This window comes from Notechis scutatus, chromosome 4 (assembly GCF_049901735.1).
Source record: "Notechis scutatus isolate UNSWTSFEM ecotype Mainland chromosome 4, rNotScu1.2, whole genome shotgun sequence".
NCBI classification, from domain to species: domain Eukaryota; kingdom Metazoa; phylum Chordata; class Lepidosauria; order Squamata; family Elapidae; genus Notechis; species Notechis scutatus.
The window spans coordinates 126,505,668-126,526,635 of NC_142012.1; the positions used below are offsets into that span (position 1 = coordinate 126,505,668).

General features: G+C 34.8%; 1 protein-coding gene across 7 annotated transcripts; it reads right to left on the bottom strand.

Moving 5' to 3' along the window:
* Nucleotides 1-1,507: 1,507 nt before the first annotated feature.
* Nucleotides 1,508-20,733, bottom strand: SAG (S-antigen visual arrestin). 7 transcript variants are annotated; one of them, XM_026667641.2, is made up of 16 exons: nucleotides 20,484-20,732; nucleotides 17,708-17,835; nucleotides 16,010-16,070; nucleotides 15,887-15,931; nucleotides 14,575-14,768; nucleotides 13,538-13,597; nucleotides 12,576-12,643; nucleotides 11,796-11,931; nucleotides 11,552-11,636; nucleotides 10,102-10,174; nucleotides 9,300-9,437; nucleotides 8,781-8,858; nucleotides 7,691-7,714; nucleotides 6,646-6,710; nucleotides 4,473-4,482; nucleotides 1,508-2,247 (listed from the first exon to the last, which is right to left on the bottom strand). In XM_026667641.2, exons 2-16 carry the CDS (start codon nucleotides 17,816-17,818, stop codon nucleotides 2,148-2,150), a joined length of 1,248 nt encoding a protein of 415 aa, XP_026523426.1. In that variant the 5' UTR covers nucleotides 17,819-17,835; nucleotides 20,484-20,732; the 3' UTR covers nucleotides 1,508-2,147. The 7 variants fall into 7 exon arrangements, 6 of the variants coding, with proteins under 6 accessions (XP_026523426.1, XP_087820931.1, XP_087820933.1 ...); XM_087964805.1 differs by having other exon boundaries at nucleotides 17,708-17,911; nucleotides 20,484-20,731; XR_015749446.1 differs by lacking the exon at nucleotides 4,473-4,482 and adding an exon at nucleotides 4,135-4,232 and having other exon boundaries at nucleotides 2,164-2,247; nucleotides 6,629-6,710; nucleotides 17,708-17,911.
* Nucleotides 20,734-20,968: the final 235 nt, after the last annotated feature.

Sequence of the window (20,968 nt, forward strand, 5' to 3'; positions counted from 1 at the left end):
CTGACAGTGCCTCATAGAGAGGACCTGAAGGATATCTACTCTGTTGGGTCAGTTGGTATGGGCAGAAACAGTTGGAGATAGATGGTTCCAGAAATAAACTGGGTTTATGCCATGAAGGGCTTCTCAGATGATTACCAGTAGCTTGTATTGCTGGAGGAGTATTGGAAGTGCAGTTTAAGAAGCAGTGATGATATATGGGCAGACCAGGGTGTCCTCAAAACTATCCATACTGCTATATTGTAGCAGGACAATTGAAGTATCCCAATATGTTTAAAGACAGCCTCTGTAGAATATATTGTAATAATCTAAATGGGAGGAAACGAATGTATGAGTGACTATGAAAAGGGCTTCTCTGTTTTTAAAAAAGAGACAATTGGTACCCAACATATATTTGTGCGAAGGCCCTCTTGGCCAAGGTAGTAACCTTCTTTGAGCCAAAGCTGTGAGTTCAAGAGGATGTCCAAGTTGTACACCAACTCTGCCTTAGGGAGTACAAGCCCATTCAAACTTAAGAATGCAAAATCTCCAAATTCCAGATGGCTCAAAACCCACAGCTACTTCTTCTGAAAATCAAATCAGCAGCCATTTAAAAGAACAAGCCTACCAAAGTAATTCACCTTCTTCCTATATCAACTCAGACATTTTGATGTAAACACTTGAAAATCGTTTAATACATATAAAAAAAAAACTGTGATTTGATTTGGTGCTGTGATATAGAGAATGTGAGGCACTGGCTAAGATATGTTGCTTAACTGACAAAAAAACGTACTGTTGCATTAGGTGTGCATCCAACAGAGGTCTGATCTGTTCTGACTTCCTTCCCACATATTCATGTTTATTGAAGAACATTTGCTAATTGCTATTCAGTTTACAATTTTATATGAATATATACAGAACATGATATATAAAGTTGCATTGGAATTATTTCTAATTCTTTCTTTTTCAAGTAAAAGGCATGATTAAGATAAACAAAAATTAAGGCAGATACTTTGGTTCCTCTTCTGGTTCCTCCAAGTCAGTTCCTGCTGGAGTGCTGTAGTTCAATTGTTATAATCCCTCATTCAGCAGTATTAGGGATGATAGTAGTTGACATCCAACACAATTGGAATTCACAAAATTGAAGAAAGCTGCTTATAAATTTCCTGGCTATGTAAAAACAGTTTATAATTTTATAATATAATGGGATCTACTTTCCCTACTGCAGCTAAATGTAATGGTTTTGTTTTATCTCCAATGCTCAATGAACTGCTTTCAGAGATGATAAGAGAACTAAATGATGGTATGAGAAACTTATGCATTATTTTTGACAAATTATGGGGAAATGGTGAAGGGCCAGGTGGCTGAATATGTGCAAATGTTGATTCTGTGTTTTAAACGGGGAAATCCACCAAATTGCAAACCAAGCAGTTTGTCATCAATATGTGGGAAGATTTTAGAGCAGGTCCTAAAGCAAACCTTCGAAGTAAAGTAATAATTATGAGAAATGTGTAAGAAGAACAAATCTTGCTTAATTTCATCTCATTTGTTTATTGTATACATTCCTTAATAATTGGAAGATATAAGCAGAGAGATATCTTAATTGGTAGTGATATTTGTGAAGATGATAGTAGATTGTTAACTGTATATAAGCTAAAACGTATATAATTTTATTGCAAAAAAGCAGATACAATTAATGGCTGAGCTACACAAATATAACGTCCAAATCAAGAAAATTAATTGTGCCACTTTATTAGGCTTATATCAGGTATAATGTCATGTTCAGAGATCCTGGAGCATGCTCAGAGAAGAGCAACAAAGATGATCAAATAACTAGAAATTAGGTCCTATGAACATAAATGGGAGAAGCTGCATATGTTTAACCTTGATAAAAAAGAAGGGTTGAGAGGGGAAAATAATTGCCCTTTTCAAAGTGAACATCAGAAAAATAGTAAGAACAGTTTAATAGTGGAACACCCTTGGAGAAGTAGCAGGGTCACCTTAATTGGATGGGTTCACTACTAAATAACCAGTCTGGAGTTCTATATTTGTAGTGAGGCAAGAAGCTTAAGTAAAAAGACAAGAACCACACATCAATTCAATTTAACTATTCTGTTTCTTAACAAATACAAAAGTTATGGCCTCTGCTAACTTCATGCCTTTTCCCTCTATCATTCAGTATTTGGATACTCCGTTTTGCTGTCTTCTACAGAAGCTTCATCTTTCAGTTGCTGCCGAGCAAACTCCTCAAACACCAGGTCATCATGGCCACTAAGGAAAAATGAGGACTCTTTGAATATCACACTTTTCTAATATTTGATATTAGGAAGCTCACTTTTTTCTTTTGCCATGTTTAAATTGTATAATTTATCTATTCCAGGAAGTGGGGAATGGGTTGCAGCATTGTGGGTACATCCATACTACTACCAGTTTCTATTTCCCAACTGTTCAAAAAGCTGTGATTAATCAAACTAGCAGTATAGGGAACAGAAGAGAAAGGAGCCAGAAGATTGGGCAACGAAGCAATCACCCCCAGTTGAAGAATGGACTGATAAGAAGTTCTGGAAAGGTGCTCTGTTTCAAAAGAGAGAGAGGGAGAGAGAGGGAGAGGGAGGGAGAGAGAGAGGTTTCCCACATTTTCTTATACACTGCAGTTTGGCTTCCAGATTTTGCCTGCATCATGACAATAAGCAGGGCTAGAGCTATTTCCAGACTGCTACAAAGCCATAATATGGAAATGCTATGCCAAGGTATTATTACATAGATGACTCTAATGATTAATATATTGCAATAGGTTGGGTTCACATGTTACAATATCATACAAAATTATAAATCCATGACATAAGGTTTAGATAGTGTACTACAATGGTTGGGTTCACATATATTGAAATGTTTCTGAACTACACATATATTGAAATGTTTCTGAACTAGACATATATTGAAATGTTTCTGAACTACAGCTTCAGCATCCCTCATCACTTGCTGACTACTAGGACATATATTAGTCAGCAAGTGATGGCCTAATAATCAGCAAATGATGAGGGATGCTGCACTATAATTCAGAAACGTGGAAGGTCACAGGTTCTTACCCTTAGTCTATACATTCTCATACAACAATAAGGCCTGCATTTTAGTATCTTACAGTATTTACATACTTATAGTTTGCACAAAGTCCACTACATGATTTGTTTTGGTTAAACATACAGTATGTGAACCCAACCATTGTAGCACATTACCTAAAGTTTATGTCATGGATTTATAATTTTGTATGATATTGTAATATGTGAACCCAACCTATTGCAATATATTAAGCATTATGAGTCATCTACTGTATGTGATAATATTTTTGCCAGGTAATCAACTGTAAAGGAGTAAAGATTCTGTGCTCTGGATGGTTTGGGATCCTACAATAATAAGGAAGCCTGTGTAAGCTATACTTTATCTGGGGCATCAGCTTTGTGCTACTGAAAACCTGGTCATCTGAAAGTACCCAGAGCGAGCTATTGATACTGATGTCTGAGAAAAATCTGAAACAGAAGTCAAACCTATCATTTCATTCAATACCACTCTGAATCAAAATTGAAAGCTATAAAAAAAAATCAAATACTCAGTTTCTTTGATCGTGGATCCCACATAGAGAGGCCCTTTGAATGATGCATTGTTCCAATAAGAGACTTGGTTTGATTGAGGCTTAATCCACTCTTTGGGATCCTCTATATAGCACTTTCTATCCAACACTCAATGGCCACAGTTCGTTCTATTTTTGCTTGGACTGACTCAGATGCCCAAAAAGATCAAAATCTCGTTTGTCTATTCAAAGATTTAGATATATAACAATGAAAGGTAGTTTGACAATTTAATTGGCTTTTCGAAATAAATTTATCCTAAGATTATCAACAATGATTATCAAGTTGAATGTTAATTTTATGCATATGATTTATGCATTAGATTCTGTGAGGTGCACTTTGAAAACGGTTGAATATACATTTTTTGACATCCTATTCAATGAAGCAATAGACCTACAGATTGTCCTCAACTTATGGCCACAATTGGGACCAGAATTTATGTTGATAGGCAGTTATTAAGTGATCTACACCCCATTTTATGACTTTTTGTTACATTTGTTAAGCAAACTGCCACAATGGTTAAGCGAATCACCTGACTTCCCCCATTGACTTTGCTTGTCGGACCTGGTTGAGAAGATTGCAAATGGCTGTCATGTGAACTCAGGATGCTGCTTTTGTTACAAATACATGCTAGTTGCTAAAGGCCAAAAATTATGTTATGTTACATTATTTGGGAAGTTCCACTAAACTCAGAGAAATTTCACTCTGAAATTTGAATATGAAAAATTTAAGTTCCCACTCTTCTTCAACACAGATAATTCAGAAAGCTGTCCTGCAGGATACAGAATCAATCTTATTAGCTTCATTCCCAACTTCATGTGAATACTTAAGAGCAGAATAGGAAGAGAAAATTAATGAAATAATTCTTACCTTTCCTTTTCTGTTAATCACATTGAAAAAAAGAGAAAGAGACATGCTTCAATAAATATCTGAAGTTAAGAACAAAAAAGTAAAGAATCCAAGTGCCAATGTGAGTGAGAAGAAGGTGAGTGAGAAGAATAAAACAAAAGACAGGCTCTAGCAATTTATTCTGAGTCCCAGAGACACCCAGTGATTTCCTATTATGTGACTGATGTACTACCAGGATGGTCTCACAGTAACAGTCAGAAGCCAACATTACTGAAACGTGGAGTTCTTTTTAGTTAGTCACCAATTTTCATTTAAACAGGCTGATCACAGCAGGAATCTCTTTGGAGTTCTTAAGCCAGCAAATCAACTGCCAGGTAAAGCTAGGCAGGAAGTAAAAAGCACAGTACATCCATTTGTGTGTTTTTGATTCAGTAAATTGTCTTTAAAACACCCAGAAACTGACATTTTGCGTGAACTTAAGTACATTCAACCATCTGTCACAGTCAAAATGTTTCTGTCTTGGAAATGGGGGCCATTAACAAGTCTAAAAACATCAGACCCTTGCTGTCACTCTTTGGCTTAATTTAGAGATGTCCTAATAATAAGGTTAAAGCACAAGGAAGTGTGGTTGAAAATGCCAAATAGTGTTTGCTTTTTCAGTAATTTAAGTAGAAGATTCTGTGAAAGAGCATGCTTGCTTTAAAAACCTCTTTCAGCCAGTTAACTTTATAATAAGGTTATTTTTAACTTCTATAACTTTAATAAAAGTTACATTATAACTGTAATAAAAGTTATATACATTAAGTAAACATATGTCAGATTTTCAATTGTTTATCTTCATGCTTTCAAGTCTCAAAGCTTGAACTAACAATGCCACCAATCACAGTAAATAATCAACCCTGCCTTTTAACATATCTAAGTCTTTGTTGTTGTTTGTTGTTATTATTTAATTTCACATTGCATATTGGCCTCAAAACTTGTGAGAAGCATTCACTGCAGCATTATATAAAAATGAGCAAGACTGCAGGTGTCCATTAAATTTTACACAATTGACAATCCTAGTAGTTAAGCTTGCTTCTAAAAGAGAAATCATACTGAATTCAATAAGGCTAAATTCCAGGAAAGTATGTTTTATTAATTTATCTATATTTTCTATTTCTAAACTGCCCATCTCCCTCAGGGACAGGCCCTGTTTCTAAATATGTGATATAAAATGGTTTTTATATTTAAATATTTCATTATCTTTTTATAGCTTTTTATAGCTATATATACCTGCTCTATAAATGGCATTTGAATCACAGTTTAGTTGACCAAAGTTAACTAATTATTAATTATGGAAAATAATTTTAACAGAAAATATATGAAGAATAAGTATTATTTACATGATTGAATTTCAAAGATACATGTACAATGAAAGTTTTAATTTAATCAGAACCATAGATAGAGAAAGTCCATGGGTGAGCCTATATTTAGGGAATGGGGCGGAATGCAGACATATATGTCATGAATATACCCATATTCTTCATCAAATTACACAGGTTCCAGAAAATACTGAAAAAGGTAAATATACAGAATCCAAAATAAATATGTTTGGACAGTAAAGAATTATTAAGTCTTTACTTATTCCTATAAAACTTCTTCACTGTGACTGAATCATTCTTTAATAGCTTTTTTTAAATAGTTATGTTACATTCTAGGTTTTCCATATATTATAATGTTTCATCAAATTAAATGAGATTAAAGTTATACCAATAAAATTATACCTTAAAGAAGAGAGATTGTTATTTTAATTTCTGTTCTGCCTTTCTACCCAGAGGTCCCTCAAGACATTTAAAGTGGAAAGAAAGGGGGCTGAAGGCAGGAGCTTGGGAATATTACAGAATATTACAGAACATAGGATAAATACTGATTTAGTAGCATATATAGAATTGTAACAATAAAAGCATTGAGCTATTAAATATTAGAAAGAATACTTTCTAATAGCATTTGTTTGTCCTTTTCTGTTTAATCTAAATATGTCCTTTCCACCCGTTGCCACTTTCAGGCCTATTTGATTATTTTTTCATTGTTTCTCTTGTCAATGGAAAAATCTTCTAAATTTCCACAGAACAAGAAGGCTATCATCACCAAAGTATCACTAGCAATAAGAGGAAAATAAAACAAAGGCAGAAAGAAACCACTTGAATGTACCAACCTGCTGTATTAGTCTCTTCTTGCATGGGGTGCATCAGACGGAAGGGCAACTCCATGCTCACATCACTTTGGAAACAGAAAAAAAGAGAGGTGATTCAGGATTCCACAGTTTCAAAGTAAGGTGATAACTTCTTAGACACCATTCCTAAATATTTTCTCCTAATTTTTCATCAGTATTTGAAAATATAAACTGGATTACAGTACTGTAGATTGGAAGTAATCAGATCCTAAATAAATAAATAAGCAAACACATATTTTTACACACTATCATAGCTGCTTAAGATTTTAAGTTAGAGATTATAATTGTAGCCTAGAATATGTAAAAAAAAGGGCCTCTTTTGGATCTATTTTTTAATTTTTAAATCACAGATGAAATTTCTGATCTTTAAATCACAGATGAAAAATGCAAAAAACATGGAAATTATTATGTAAAACTCCAGCTGTGTGACCCAAAAAATTAGCAATGAATGGCTTGTTTTTAAATATCCTGATATGGCATTCCAAATACAAAAATCCAATACCAAAATCCATGTTGTGGTGAGTTACAGACAAAATTTGTGTGTCAGCAACTGTGCCTCACATTTCATAGAACATTTGTCTTTTAAATAGTATGCTTTGTCAGTCACCTAGTTAACCAGGTAGCTTATATATTAGTGTTTAAAAAACAAATAAAAAATAGAAATAGCAAACTTAGAAAAAAAGTGCCCACTACACATCAGGGAGAGAGAAGTAAACTCTGACATATTTCAAACAATTAAAAAAAACCAACATTAGGGAGCAGGTTATAGAGCAGGGCTGTCAAACTCCTAGTTCATGGGCCGGATGCGTCACACGGTGGTCATGCTCACACCCAGTTTAGCGAGGGGGGGGGGAATTCTGATATATCACGTGACACCGCCATGACAATGTGAGATTTGACACCCCTGTTATAGAGGCTTAGCAATGGGAGGGAGAGGAAGTCTTATTTCTTGAAAAAAATCTGAAAATTGAAATGGATGTTGCAGGAGAAAAGAATTTTTACAAAGAGAAAATCTCAAAAATTTTACCTGGAAGTGAAATCTCCCAGCAGACTAAAATATAAACAAAATTAACTGTACAATGAAACTTACAATATTCTATAGTACATATTCTTAAACTCAAAGAGCACCAAGAACTCCAAGGTTCAACTCAAAGCTACACATTTTCTACTTGTACATATTCCTAAACTGGCCAGGCTTAATAAAAGCTGTATATTCAACCCCAAATGGAACAATTTTTGGAACAATCCAACATTTCCTCAATTCAGATGTTCTTCATTATGTTTAGATGCATATTCTATCCTCTGTTTTACAATGCAAGACACATACAAAGTACATTTTCTATTTAATCTCCACAATATTTTTATGAGTAGGCTATAAAGAAATACTGAATGTCCCCAATCATCTAGATGCTAGATGCTGATGATTGTATGTCTCTTTGGTCTTATTCAGTACCTGATCTATTATACCACGTATTGGCCACCATGTTTGAAATACCCAAAAGCACAATTCAAACACACTTTGGGACCATCCTACAGACTGTAGATTTATGTACTATCTCTTTCTAATAAATGATCATGCAAGTATACTAAAGCTGTTTGATCTGGCTTCACAATACACTACATATTGCTTTAAATAATAGTATCCAGACAAATTTAGAGCAACCAGTGACCTTTTATACAGTCCTTGGTACTTGATACTTGGTACTCAACTGCTTCAAAACTCATCAAATCTGGTACTTGACACATTCTGACATGAAAATGTTCTTCTGCTACTTGTTTGTTTGGTACTTGATGTGTTATGATAGGAAAAGGGAGACAACCACGGAGAATAGATAGGAGATTGGCCATGCTGGGAAGGTCACTGACATAAGAAAAGGGATAGATATGAAGTGCTTCCTGGCTGAAACAAAGGTTCATGGTTCACATGGTTTGTTTGGCACTTGTTATTTTTAGTACTTGTTATGCATCCCAGAACCAATTAACAACAAGTACTGAGGCACCACTGTAATTTATTTTAGGCTGTTTAAAATTGCTCATGAAATTTATCTTTATTTCATAAAAGGCAATTACATCAAAAACGCTTGTAATTATAGCATACCAATTCTGATTGGTCTTACCCTGAGACAGTAAGCTTCACCTTGATTTTGTAAGCAACCAGGATCCCTAGAACTGTCCGGTCTATTCCATCTTTTATACTGTTGGGATTGAAAAAACAAAACAAAATACTGTCTCATTGCACATTTGCTAAACATAATGTAGTTCCTTAGTAGAGCTGTCTCAATTATTATAACATATTATCATATCCCATATTAATATTTCTATATTTTTAGGAACTTATTCTGGAAAGATGCCAAGCTTAGTTCACTTAAGTATATTAGACATACACCTACAGTTGCATTTATGCATGTGCTGCTTTTGGATTTGTTTGAAATAAAAATTATTTATTTACTAAATCCATATGTCTATGAAACTACTCACATTGTAAATATTAGCAGAAAATTCAGACAGTTAAATTCCTAAAATATTTGACATGTGCAATAAGGGGGTGAAGGGAAAGTGGCTGAATACAAAATGAAACAAAAATGTTTTTCTATACTTCCTCTTCAGTTCCAGTTAGTGTTCCATTTTGGACTTACATAGTAGTAGAAGCCAGGTTAGTGTCTTCATCCTTTAGTTTCCCATCTAGTGCTATGCCTTTCTTCACTCGATTGTTTGCCAACAAAGGAAGAACAGTCATTATCTTTGTAAGCTTGCTGTTTGGATGGACCTTTTCCCTAAAGAAGAAATAAAAATGCAATTTTAGATCCATTCTGGAAGAATGAATTTTGGCCATCTTTTCTCAGCCAATCTTGGCCAAGTCAGACAAAGTCAAACTACTGTTGAGGGAGAACAAAGCAGACCTTTTTAATTCTGAAGAAGAAAATATTAGTAGATCCCAAAAGAAATCAAGAAACTTTACAATGCTGTATTCACACATCACACTAAAATGTAGTTCATTCTTCTCTGGCTTGGCATAATAAAAGGAATTTAGCCAATATTTGTTCTTAATGTATAACTTAGCAGTATGTTTGTATGTATGTATGTATGTATGTATGTATGTATGTATGTATGAATCAGTGTATTTTGGTTTATTCAGTATAATGGTTAAAACAAACCATGGGAAGAGATAATACAAGTAGAGCTATCATATCTGGGCTGCAAAAATTCAGATAACCATGAAATGGTAGCAAAGAATTAGAGTTTTCTGTATCTCTTTGCTGCCATCCCATGGTCATCTGGTCATTTACAGCCCAGACCAATTATGGTAGCCTTAGATATGTGAACCAAGTTAATATTTTTTTTAAACTTTACATTGCAGAGTCAAATAGTTAACAGAGTGCAAAGGAAAACAATAATAACAACAACAAAGCAAAGGAGCCTAAAGCACAGCACACTTACTCTGACTCTTCAAGAGCTACTGTCTTGGTATAGAAGTCACTGGAGTATAATATCACATTGGCAACTTGTTCCACTGAAGAAAGAATGAAATACCAAATTATCAAATAATAAAATAACAGAAAGAAGAATGGGATCTAGGATATTTTTCAGCATTGCCCGAATAAGGATAATTATTCAGGATCAAGAATATTATGCAGCTGTCTTTTGTGGTTCAAACACACCTTTCTTACATTTTGCTTTGCAGAATGGGCATAACATCTAGCATTTATATGATACTGGCTGAAAAAAATGGGATAGGAAATCACCAGGAAGTCCCAGGTCATCATCACCAGGATGAAGGTAGATACAAACTACTTTCAAATGTAAGTCTACATGTAAGTCTATATCAGGGGTTGCCAACCTTTTGGACCTCAGGGACCACCAAACTTATAATTTTAAATCCTGCGGACCATTTCCCAGGATCTCTGCAGAAAGCAGCAGACACCCTGGGAAAATCTCAAAAATGTCTGCAGGAAAATTCCCCACCCTGTTTTTTTACTGATTGATCATTCTTTATTTATTTGGGATTGCAGGATACTGTCTCCAGCTCCATTCTCGGGTAGGGGGAGAGAGAAACTTTTGGCTTCATGCAAGGAAAGCAGCAGAAGCAGCAGAAGTCTTTCTTTCTCCCCACCAAACTGAATCTTTGTGAGACTTGTTGCACCAGCGTAGCCTCTTGGAGCAGGATGCCTTGCTGGGTCCCAAAGACTCATTTTTGGTGGAGTTTGGGAAGAGAAAGAAAGACTTTTGCTGCTTTCCTTGTGTGTAGCCAAAAGCAGAAGAAGAAAGAAGCGGAAAGAAGCAGTCAGTAGCCAAGCCAGGCATGTGGGGTAAGTAGGGCAAGTTCCACCCCTCCACCCTTCCCCTTCCCCTCACTACCTCGTGTTGTTTGCAATCCAAGCGACGCAAGCCTTGTGTTCCCGCAGGCCATGTGGGTGGCGCAGCCTTGTGTTCCTGCACAGTCTGGATTGAGCTCAACTCAGGGGTTTTTAATCTTTTTAAATGCAATATCAATAGCAGTTCTTATAAATTTGACTCTGTCAAGTAGACAGACTAGGAAATCAAAGTTATAAATGCTAATACTTTTTATAATACAGTAAGAATTTTGCAAGTTTTAATACATCTGTCCCCTTCCCCCTTTATCCTCAAGAGAATGAGGGAAGGTCAAGTCTGAAATGCTTTCTCAAATTACATTTCTGCTTCAGACTTACAACTCTTCCTTCTGTTTTTCAAGATAATTCTTACCACCCATTACAGAAACTATTTACATGGATAACATGTAACTCTTTCAATTATAGTGCTTTATTATGCCAATAATAAACATGAGGACAGAATTGGAATTGCTATCTAACAGACTGGGGGGAAACAAGAGGGCCTACATCAGACTTGTTTGTCAAAATGAGTATTATACCTGACACAGTGATCTTCTTAACCATTTTTTCTGTATTATTTATCACTGTCACTGTAACAGGGATTGGTTCACCATGATAAAACACCTGAAAGAATTTGATTAGTTTAGCAAAAGTTCATCACACAGTATTTTCTATATCTAGTTTTGTGAAGTAGCATAGTCAGGCAGAAACAAAATGATCCTGTCTTGCCTATAGATGTTGGATTTACTAATTTATCATATTAGTAAGTCAAGAACACCTCACCTCTTTACTGAGGCAAGCTTTCAAGTGCAATGGCTTCTTGGACAGGAAAAACTGCCAAGTAGTCTCCGCATGAGGCTGAGGTCCTGCTACTTCTGGAGCATATTGGACTTTGCGTATAAGCAGGCGTACAGAATGTCTAAGGGTAGAAATTGGGTTTAATAGCAATAACACTTAGACTTATATACCACTTCACAGTGCTTTACAGCCCTCTCTAAATGGTTTACAGAGTCAGCATATTGCCCCCAACAATCTGGGTCCTTGTTTTACCGACCTCGGAAGGATGGAAGGCTGAGGCAACCTTGAGATCCAAAACATAAGTAATTTATTTTTAGTGATTATGGAAGCCACAAAAGACAAAGCCCAAAAAGATGAAGAAAACAGCATCTGGATATCAGCACTGATTGACAGAAGTTATTGTTGTAGAATCTGTGGTTACAGGACAGCATACTCTGAGTTATGTGTGAAGTAACAGCAATGTTGCTGATCTTTCTGTTTAGCAGAAAAGGGGGTATATTGATTTCCTTTTTGCTCCTACATTTTCAAGGCTGTATCTCTCATACAGTAAAAAAGTTGAGATGGAAAAGGTATAGAAGAGGAAAATAATAAAACAATAGAATAAGGCATTTTATCAGTATGTTTCCTTTTTAAAATTACATGTTTCTTTTTTTCATCTCAATCTCCTAATTCTGATAGTTGAATATAAAATAAGATCTATATTTTCTATGTTTCTTAGCTTTTCCAGTTTCAGTCAAACTCTTGTTCAAAGAAACAAGATATTACCTCTTGAGAATTCTTTCTTCTGGATCGTCTGTAGAGAAAGCTTTGACCTCAAAGTCCACTCCGCAGCACTATAGGAAAAGGATGGGGAGAAAAATAGTTGAAACAATAAATTCTTGTTGCTGGATGTATTAAACATCTGTGTATGAAAGACTTACATTTTGAAATTCAAAAATCTGCCCATCCAAAATTTCAGCATAAAACTCATTCTTAATGTTTTCTTCAATGTATGCATATATATATAATATTTTTCTAATTTTATTTTTTGTATATCTTTTTTTAAAAAACCAAATAGAAACTTCTAATGGCAGTCCACTATTTTCCATACATACCTTCTTGGTCTATGATATGCTTCAGAAATACTATTTGAGGATTTTTGTCCTGTTTTATTCGACTGTCATTGTTCAGGAGAACAAGGAAAGGCAGTGTTCTCTCATACATACAAACATATTTGCTCACTCACAACAATATTATTTGTTTCTATGGTTTTGAACTATTTTAATAAATACTGGTGTTGTTTTGTGTCCAAAGATATGCCTTTTCCTTTGAAAAAGTTTAACAAATTTTCAATCAGAAATAATAATAATTGCATAGTGGCTTAAATCCTAGATATTTTCCTTTGTGTTTGAAAATACAGCAGTGTTTTTAGGGAAGGCTGATCCTTCAGATTTTTATTTTTTTTTTTGTAGAAGTTTGTATTGTGCAATAATTCTTGGTAATTTACAGAAGTTGAGAAAAGATTTAGATATTGTCACTCCCATTTTTCCTAGTAATTCTCTGGAGTTTTCTTAACATCAAAAACCTGTTAAGAATGAAAAGATGAAACTAATGAAATATTTTTTGAATAGCAGCACTAAGAGCTGTGCATTTAAAAGATCTTCTTGCTCTTGTATTTTATTCTATATGACCACAACTTAATTTATTTCTTAATACCAAACATTGCAATGCATGCTCTCAATTTTCACCTTTTCAACTTCATAGGGAGCTGGCTGCAGACACACTGAGCAAGGCAGATAATCTGGAAACTGTAGGGGAACAAAAAATGATATACATAAAGCATTTTGATTGCAATGTCTTTCGCTGCCATAGCAGTGCTAGCAAAGATACAGCAGGAGGAGGAGGAGGAGGACAACCCTTCCCCCCTTACATACAACTTTCCAAAAATGTCCCATGTAATTTTTTACTAGTGATTTACTAGAGTCATTTATCATCACTGTGATGATAAAGCCACCACTGTGGTGATAAATCACTAATGAAGACAAGTTTTACTTTGCTTGAGTGAGCAAAGTGGGTGGATGACACTATAAATCAAGAAACAACTTCAATGTTCTGTTTTTTGAAATGCTGTTTAAAAACCTAGATGTTCTTAAACTCAGGTATTATTCATAAATATTCAGTTATCAAATTCAGAAACTACTCATGTCAGTCACAGAGAGACTCTGAGTGGTATATAATTGAAACATAAAATTATACTTTTATTTGCAAGAGCCCAGTATTAGACGTATAATTGATAGCCTTTCCCAATTCTTGCTGGAATATAATAGGAATAATAGTTCAACTCATTTGGAAGGTATCAGGTCACAGGAGACTGTTATGAGAGGAAATTACTTTTTTGAATTAGGGGTGAATACAGTGGTGGGATTCAATTTTTTTTACTACCGGTTCTGTGGGCATGGCTTGGTGGGCGGGGCAGGGGAAGGATACTGTAAAGCTTGCTGGCTGGGGAATTCTGGGAGTTGAAGTCCTCCAGGCTTAACGTTACCAAGGTTGGACACCCCTGCTGTAAAATCTCCAGTCAGAGGTGGTATTCGGCCATTCTCTGAACTACTCAAAATTTCCGCTACCGGTTCTCCAGAACTGGTCAGAACCTGCTGAATGCCATCTCTGAGTGAATAGGTATCTGTGAACGAGTTTGCATATACAAAAACAATCCTCTAAGTACCCGTATCATAGTTGCAAATTGGGAAATGAACCAAAAGGAATAATTATTTAGAATACTCACAGTTAACACAAAGGGGTATGCACTTTTTCCCAATTTATTTATCAGGCTTTCCTGCAAAGTAGTGAGGGGTCCAGGTTTGTCTACTGATGGATAAATCTGTACTCTGTGAAAGTACAGGTCCTTTCTAAAAGTCAGGCCTATAATATCAATATCTTCTTGCCCATATCGAAAGGCACATGTGAGTGTCACATATACTAGGAAAAGCATATAGAAATGTTATGGATACCAAAAGTTAAAATCAGCAATAAACATCATTAATTGTGCAGAAAAGTCTCTTACTCATTAGTTTAAAGTACCATTTACAAGCTAAGTCCCTTAAGGAACAAAAACTAGACTGTGCTTGCCCATATCAATAAAAGCTGGTTAGAAAAAGCCAGTTTCATTTTCTGGCTGAAGTTCCTATTACTTTTTCTTAAGCAAAACTGCAGGATGAGAACAAGGGAGAAGAAAGGATATAATTTGTAATTAGCAGCTGATAAAACTTTGCCAGATAATATCTTCAGGGATAATATCTTCAGGATAGCTTTGAAAGACCCTTGTTTAAAACCACAGAGGGTAGCTGCTTTTTTATGTCAAAAAAAAGGGATGAGTTGACCAATGGGCCTTATCAACAAGAAAACAACGTAATTGTATATGAGTGTGTCCAAAACTAGTTAGAAGCTTCAGCTGGAGCGAGTTACAAGCCATCTACCTCAGTGTGATAGTGAGTGGCAAAATGGGATTAGAAGCAGTATTTGATTTAATTAGGATCTATCTATCTAGCATCTATCACTATTGTCATTTAAAACACTTCATTAAATACTAACTTGTTTTATATATTAAGTTAAATCATGGTAAATGAATAAAAATTAGCTGAATCAGCCACAGTTATCTGGTTCACTGATAATGCTGACAATAAATATTACAAACTACAATGTTGGAACAGAATGGATAACTCTGACAGTCTTATTATCATTATCAGTAATATAAAGCTCCCAGATCTGTGGGTAAATTCCAAATGACCATTAGATGACAGCAAAGGGTTTAGAAACATGTTCTAACTCTTCACTGCCAACTAGTGACTATCTGGTATTTGGCAGAAAGGAAATCTAATGTATTATTGTCTAATGAATTATTGATTAAAATAACATTTGAGGCTAGAATAATTATAGATCTTTTTTCATAGCAGAGTTCTCAAGCACCTTCAGAAATACAAGTCATCATCAGCTTTGGCTGACAGAGTCAATTGATTGACACAAATCCAGAGTAATTATAATTTTAAATCATATTAATAATACTTTAAGTACTTTAAGAAGCGATTAAGCATTCTGACCTTTTTTCTCCTTCACAATATCAGGATCTACCAATACAACACCATCTACAATGAAGAAAAGATAATAATAAACCACTCAAGTTACTAAAAAGATCAAAGTAGAAACTTGCAACTTGGACTCACCCACGGGTTCCACGTATTCCACATGATCAATGAAATCTCGTTTTCCTAAGTAGATTGTAACCTGAAGGATGGAATGATTGAAAAACTACAGTTCAATAAATTAGTTTTAAGGATGCTATACCATTGCTGTCAGTATTTTTTTTAAAAAGTAAAAAGGGCAGTTTAAGTATCTTTATTTGATACATTTATAGTGGCACTTTCATTTACAAGCTCAGTATAGCTAATCATGTAAATCAAAACAGTAATTTAACCAGTTGAAAAAGATCCCTTAATAAGTTGCAAGTTGAAATGCAATAAATTTTTGGTTATCCAAAGGTGAAACTGGAAGGGAAGGAGTTGTTACAATTAAAACAACTATTCATAAAAACATTTTGAGTGTTGAGTTTGTCTAGCTCAGAATGGTTGTATCTCTTAAATCATTTGTTTTACTTTTGCATCAGAAGTATTTTCCTTCCAAGTACAAAGAGTGCACAATAGGATTTGATTATGCATTTGGCAAGACAAAAGAAGCAATTTGAGTGGATTGACTGGAACACATTTTACTTTCTACTCGGGGCCAAGTTACATGGGAAATTAAATGTATATTTATTATATTAATGTATCAATACATTTCAGAATTGCTGTTGAGAGTCACTGCAACTACAACATATGACAAAGTTTAATATTTCTCTTTGTGGACAAAATTAAGATGAGGATAGATGGCCTATGCTTATATTTCTACTAACAAGCTTTAACTGATTCCAACTGTTATGAAAATAGCTCCCTTCTATATCTACTCAGTGTTTTAAAACTTTATAATTTTAATACGTGTAAATTTTGTCAGCCAGTATGCTACTTTTTACTGCAATTTAAAAGAGTTTTTCTCAGCATCAGCAATTTTAAGATTTGTGCCTTTCAACTTCCACAATTTCCCCCATGCTGGCTGGGGGTGGTGGAAGATTCTGGGAGTCTACACAATCCATACAGTTCTGAGGTTGACAAATACTGCTGTAAAATATTATTTGCTGTTACATGCTTTTGCACGATCCTGTCAGTTTGGGCTGCTGCATTTTATTTCATTATCTGACTGAAGAAGTTCACTGGTTATTTGCAGAGGAAAGGTTGTCTCCTCACCTAATTTCAAAAATATTTCTTCAAGAAAGTTTTTGCTGTCCCTGTTATAATGCTAGTTTAATGGTGTGTTGGTTAAAGTGCTGGCTGTATTTAAAATGCAGACTATTCCCTGTTTAAATCTTAGCACAAAGTGTTTTTTAATTATAACTTTTCTTTATCTGACTTCCTTATTTTGCCTTAGACTTAAAAAAAATTAAATCATGATGCACTATTTCATTTTTTCTTCAGTCACTTGGGGTACAGGAGTTATTTTAAAAAATGCCAGGAAAAATAGGGAGGTAAAGGAAATGAACATAGCTGGGAGAACACTGCAGGAAAATTATTTAGTGGGAGGACATGGTAGCTGCAGTGCACACTGAATCCTTTTCAAGATGTTGCCAAACAATCTCAATCTGGACAGATTTTTTTAAAAAAGTTGGTTTGGGCTTAAATGCCTTGAGCAGCTTAATAATGCAATACATTATATAGTACACTCTTAGTATAACTATAGCTTCAGCTCTAAAGAGACAAGTATATATCAAATCCCTATCTGGTTTCAGTCTCACATTCTTATGGGTACATGGTAGTTTAATGCTAAATACTTACAGCTTTGTCGTGTGAAATCTTCCTGTAGATAGTGTGCCTTTTAGTTGTTCTGATATGCTTCACAGAGATGTCAGAGATTGAGTGATGCCTTGAAGCATCAGTGTAGTTCATCTTTCAACTTATGTTACCTGGTAAGTATTAAATGGTCCTACCTCAAGAAATTTTTAGACCAGCACCAGGCAATAAATAGTCAAACTGTAAGATCTACAAACAATGAATTTGAATGTAAACATTTAAATAATATTGTCAGAGGTATCACACAGTGACCTATTCACCCCAAATTTAGGAAGTTGCTCATTGGATAAGCTCTCTAAAAGTCTGGACTTCAACTTTTCAAATTTCTTTCAGAATTCCCCATTGCTGTGGATCCTGTCAGTCAAAGAGTTCCAGCTGGCGGAGTCCAGAAGAAGAGCCTTCTCTGCCCTTTCGAACATTTGCCCCCTGCCTTGGTGTGAGAAGAGCCTGAAGACCTGGCTCTGCCAGGTTGCTTGGGGCCCCAGTGGGGGAATATCATACTGGAGGTAGTTGATCAACTACTAGCAATTCCCACCTACCCCTACACCACAATTTTATGCCCCCCCCCCACATATAAAATTGTGATTGTATTGTAAGCCTTGCAGTGAGATGGATGGCAAACAAATTTAATAAAAATAAATGTATTTGAAAACAGAATGTGGAAGAGCTGTCAGGAAGAGCTTTGTATATAAATGCTTCCTTTTTGTTCTTTCTATTTTTACTTTCAGAAAAGTTGTGTTCTTGAGATCAATACAATATAAATAAATGATGTCATATACTGTGAAGATTTCATAGTTATTTAATATAGGTAGTCCTCATAACTACAATTGGGCCCAAAATTTCCATTGCTAAGCAAGGCAGTTGTTAAGTGAGTTTTGCCCCATTTTATGATGTTTTATGTCGCAGTTGTTAAGCAAATCACTGCAGTGAATCCTGAGGTCATTAAACAAATCTGGCTTCCTCCATTGACTTTGCTTGTCAGAATCTGTCTGGGAAGGTTACAAACAGTGATCACATGATCCTGGGACAGTAAATACATGCCAGTTGCCAAGCACTGAATTTTGATCATGTGACCATGGGGATGCTACAATGGTAGTAAGCATGAAAACCAGTCATAAATCACTTTTTACAGTGCCATTGTAACTTTAAATGGTCACTAAATGAATAGTTGTAAATTGAGGACTACCTGTATATTGCTTTGCAATTCTTTATTTATTTATTTTTTACAATGAGAAATTTCTATGAAGTTATTATCACATTTTCTTTTACTAATATATGAATGGAACATAACTAACGTTCAACTATTTACAAAGTGTACACTACTATTACTGTTAATCTTATCACCACTCCTTATCACCCGTCCCACCCACTTGACTGTTTCCTAGTATTTGATTGTTGATTGTATCCTATGACTATCATTAAGTGTTTTATGTTATGATTCTTGATTCTTAATGAATGTACCTTTTCTTTATGTATACTGAGAGTATTTACACCAAGACAAACTCCTTGTGTGTCCAATCACACTTGGCCAATAAAGTATTCTATTCTATTCTGTTCTGTTCTGTTCTATTTCTATTCTATTCTAACAAACAGTATCCCAGTTCAGTTCCTCGTAAAAAGATTCCTAATTTATTTTTTGTTTATTTATATCCTGAGCCTTTACTTTTTTTTAGCAAATAACTCAAGGCAGCGAGCTTATCCAACACAACTTCCGCCTTCTATTTTCCCCACAACAACCTTGTGAGGTGAGTTGGGCTGACAAAAGACAGGACTAGAATTCATGGTCTCCTGTTTTCTAGCCCGATGCCTTAATCACTACCAAACTTGTATGCTTGCTACAATTTTAACAACACAATTTTAACAACACGATTGTTAGGAATAAAAAAAAAACATGAAATTTCTCCTCAATGCCTTTTCTGTTTAAAAGCTGATGTCCATTTGGTTTACCCTTTCAAGCTCCAATTAATTCAGATGCAATCACATTGAACTCAGTCCTATATGATACTATATATTTTCAGTTCTAAATTACTTTGCTTCTAACCAAAATGTAATTATTTAAATTATGTATTTGGGGATTTACTGTAGACTAGGTAGTTGTGTAGCATCCCATATTTCTGCTGATTAATATATATGAGAAATATATATATAAGTTTATATGAGAAATACAAAACTTAAAGCAACAATTTTCATCACGTTATCTGTCAATAATAACCAATTATTTATGGATAAAACAATAACATACTGTTGCTGTACTTTACTGTTTTAGGTTCAAGAATTTGGAAGTTTTAAACAACTTATCTCATCTTTTTCCTATAGAAGTAATTAGCAAAATTTATTTTTCAATTATTAATATTCTTCCTTTTTCAATAGCTACAATTCAGTTCATTGTTATGCCAATAATAAATGGATTTCAGTTGTTCACCTTAAGTCTTTAGAATGCAGACCAAGAATGCAGATCAATGCATTTTTAAAATGCTTTCTGCAGTTAGTGATATGTTAGCTTTCATTTTCCCAAGGTGGAAGCAATATTGCTGAATAAATGACAAGATTTTTTGTGCAATTTTGAAATATGTTCCATACTATATGCTTCACATTAAAATAGATGCACTGGATAAATCAGGAACAAGAAAGATATAGAATAACTAAATGCACATTCTCTTAGGAATTATGTTTCACTTCATTCAACAGGTCACACTGATATTTAGGGTGCCTAGGACTGCAGTCTTTAAGCAGCCAAATCTGCAAGAAAAAAGAAATTTACCTGTAAATGTTCCAAATGCCTCAGCAATTCCAGAGAACAGAAAGTTTCAGGAACTATAAAATAAAAAAATTATCCCAAATAACAAATTTACATGACCTAGACAGGAAAATAAACATTTGATCTCCTTGCTGTAGATGAAGCATAACTTCCTTTAGAGCCTAGGCTGGCAATTTGTAGGCACTCTGAAAATCAGATTTGGTGCTTAGGCGGAGCCAAGTTTCTATCACTGAACCCAAGGCCAAAATATTTTATGTGGATTATCAGCTTGTCTTGAGTATTATCTAAGGGTCCTAAATTCCACAGTGTCAACGTTTCTAATTTCATAAAGCACAAAGGCAAGAGACAGAAGATTTAATGAGGTTATTGAAAGCAGCTTTATTTTAAACCTCTTTCTCATCTTGTCCTTATTAGGGTTGCAATTCATCCTAGTAAATAAGGAGCAAAGCATTGTTTATTATGCTTGCATAACCAGGGGTGGGCTTCAA

Coding starts and splice junctions, on each gene's coding strand:
- SAG (XM_026667641.2), bottom strand. CDS start 17,818: ATGAACTACACTGATGCTTCAAGGCATCACTCAATCTCTGACATCTCT. Junction 14,769..15,886: donor TATTGTGAAGGAGAAAAAAG/GTCAGAATGCTT, acceptor TGCTTTTCCTAG/TATATGTGACACTCACATGT. Junction 11,932..12,575: donor GAAGAAAGAATTCTCAAGAG/GTAATATCTTGT, acceptor TTCTACCCTTAG/ACATTCTGTACGCCTGCTTA.